Raw genomic sequence first — 2,935 nt, 5'->3', positions numbered from 1 at the left:
ATGACTCATCTCGGTATATGTAGGTATACTGCATACAAATTTATAACAAAATGATAAAAAAAAAGAAAACTGTTTCATAGAATTAATTATTTGTATATCTTAGAAAAAGTCGTGCAAAATTTTCAGAAACAAAATGTATCTGAAATGAGTTATAATTATAAGAAATGTCAAACAAGTCATTTTGACCCCCTTGGTAGTTCTAGTGTTAAAAACGTTTACCCGCACAAACATCAATTTTTTTCTGCTGAAGCCTATGCAGTACACGATACACTTAATCATATACGATACACCAGCAAATCCCAAAATCACGCAATTTACACTGACTCCATGAGTGTAGTTCGTGCTATAGCAAACACTGCCAAAATTAACAAAAACGTTATTATCAGGAACTCTTTAACACTATACTCAGAACTTGTCTCCTCCAAGCAAACGGCACATATTATATGGATCCCCTCACACCAAGGAATAAATGGAAACACGCAAGCAAACTCCAGCGCCAAAGAAGCAACCACCATGCAGTCCGATCTCCAGCCAACACCAATCCCACATCAGGAATTCATCCACCACTATAAAGTAAAAATTCAGGAAGAATGGAACAGTATATGGAATTCCCATCCAACCAAAATTCACAGAATAGTCTCAAACTTTTTCGAAGACATCCCACAAAAACACCTGACCAGGAAGGAAAGAATAGTTCTTGCCCGCTTAAGAACCGGCCATTGCAGACTCACACATGAGTGTCTCATAAAAAAGATAGATCCTCCCATGTGCTGTGGAACTTTGCTTACAGTTGACCACTTCCTGTACTCGTGTCAAAAATACCGTACTCAACGATTGAAACTCAACTCAACCACCGCCCTCGCATCAGAAAAACACACAAGAAATACCATAGTCTTCCTGAAAGAAACTGTCGTGATCCCGGAGGCAAAAGAAATATTCGAAGTCGATATAGATTTTTATAAAAACAGAACTTTATTAGACTTTTGACTTTTTGATGTTGACTGGATGAGGGATAAGATAATTCTGGTTCTAGAGTGAGGGTGCGAGTTCGACGAAGGAAAAAATTAAGGTGGGGGCTAAGGACTGAGAGGGGATGTTAAGGTTTAGGCTGGTCAGTGAGAGGGTGGCGGAAGTGCTCGAGGAGAAAGTTTGGGACTTAGGAAGGCGGTGATTTATGTTTTGAAGGACTTGAGGACCGTGGGCTTGCCTGTTTTGGGGTTATAGGAACGGAAAATGTTTGGGAAAGGACACAGATGTTTTATTTTTAGGCGTAGAAAATACGTTAAAATTTACAGGCGGTAAGAGTATCTGACAAAACCAATCTGTTCTACAAGATGTAAAACCAACTCAGAAACCGTCGCTAATGACCTAGCCGTTGATGCGACGTAAAACCCTCATATATATAAAAAAAGAAAAAAAAATAACTAACACCTGACTCTAGTTCTGGATAACATAATATTAGTACGCTTGATATGTATTAACTGACTTGTTTAACTAATGGTTTTTAATAACTAATAATATCCTAATTGTAAAATATATTCCTATCCTTCTCTAGGATTACGCGAGAATACTAGGAAATTCGGGGCGAGCATCGCGGCTCGTAGGCACATAGCATTGCGGAATTTTCCATGTAGAATTATACATTTATTCGAATAACTATAAAATAATATATTAATCCTTTTTAAATGAATTAACTTAACATTTAATCGATTCTATGAAACGTATTACACTTTTTAAATTGAAAACATAAAATAATTATTGAAAATTAAAAATATATACATATATATGTATCGGTTACCGACTGTCGAAATTAATACATAAGGTAATTGATATATAATGTACTGTCGGTAATAGTCTAATATTGTCGGTAACTAAACTATTCTCACGGTGGGTAATTGAATTAGAGGACAGAACTGCCATGTTGGTGACGAAAAAAAAAAACTCTTCCAGGGATGTTACACAAGCGTAAATCTTTTAATTTTCATTTGTTTACTATGAAATCTATACCAATAGGTTTTTGACATTCTTATAATTAAATCGAGAGAAAACAGAATTTATTTTCGACCCGAATCACGTTGCGTTTTCGTGGTAAACGAGCTTCGTTGCGTCGCGAAGGATCTTCTTTCCAAATGTGGAGTTTTCTTTTTCACTTATATCGTACAGATCGTTTTGGAAGAGCACCAAAGTAAAATATTTTGCCTAATTCTTTATTTCGGTGTCTTCTCAAATAAGTGGACTACAAATACAATGTTGTTCGTCGTGTTCGAGGGGTCCTACGCTTTATCAATATATCGCTTTTACCCCCCTGAACGACTCGTTTTGCAAATAAAGATTGTGGGATTCGTGTGGTATGCGGTTAAGGAATGAAATCCACAGGTCAATATCTTTCAACAATAAGATTTATTCAATGAAACGATAAAAATGAAACTAACAAATAACAATAACAACAAAATAAAGGAAAGTATATAGACTATAAATGATTAGTTAGAATAAAGAATTAAATAGCTTTTGTAATAATAATAATAATAGAAATAATAGAACTTGACAAATTAAACAAGAATGTAATAGATAATAATCGTAAATTTAACGAAATGAAACTCGCTGGTTAATACTTTATATTGGATCGTACCTAAGTCTGATTTCTGATAAAGTTAACTTCGCTTTTGTAAAATTAACTAAATTTGGTATTATATATATATATAGATATAGATATAGATTTCTTATAGAATTCTTTCCGGTCCTTAATGTGTTGACGAGTGCCATAGTAAGGATTATTTGTTCTTACATCCCTCATGAATCTTTCTATATTTTGTATGTGAACATCAGTTTAAGAATCTACTATATCCGGCTAGTTTACTGTTCGATGTATATAATTTTCATTACGCAAGGCATCGTATATACGCCATTTATCGGTATGAATAATTGAACCGGCAGC

The 2,935-nt window shown here is 34.5% G+C and overlaps 1 protein-coding gene across 1 annotated transcript; it reads left to right on the top strand.

The window, feature by feature from the left end:
• On the top strand, positions 1-987 carry LOC143266633 (uncharacterized). Its single transcript, XM_076542079.1, has 2 exons — positions 1-13; positions 104-987. The coding sequence occupies exons 1-2, from the start codon at positions 1-3 to the stop codon at positions 985-987; spliced, it is 897 nt and encodes a 298-aa protein (XP_076398194.1).
• Positions 988-2,935: the final 1,948 nt, after the last annotated feature.

The sequence above is a fragment of the Megachile rotundata genome, chromosome 2, assembly GCF_050947335.1.
Source record: "Megachile rotundata isolate GNS110a chromosome 2, iyMegRotu1, whole genome shotgun sequence".
Taxonomy (NCBI): Eukaryota; Metazoa; Arthropoda; class Insecta; order Hymenoptera; family Megachilidae; genus Megachile; species Megachile rotundata.
Note: the sequence above shows the minus strand (reverse complement) of the source record. Positions and strands in the feature narration are given on the sequence as shown.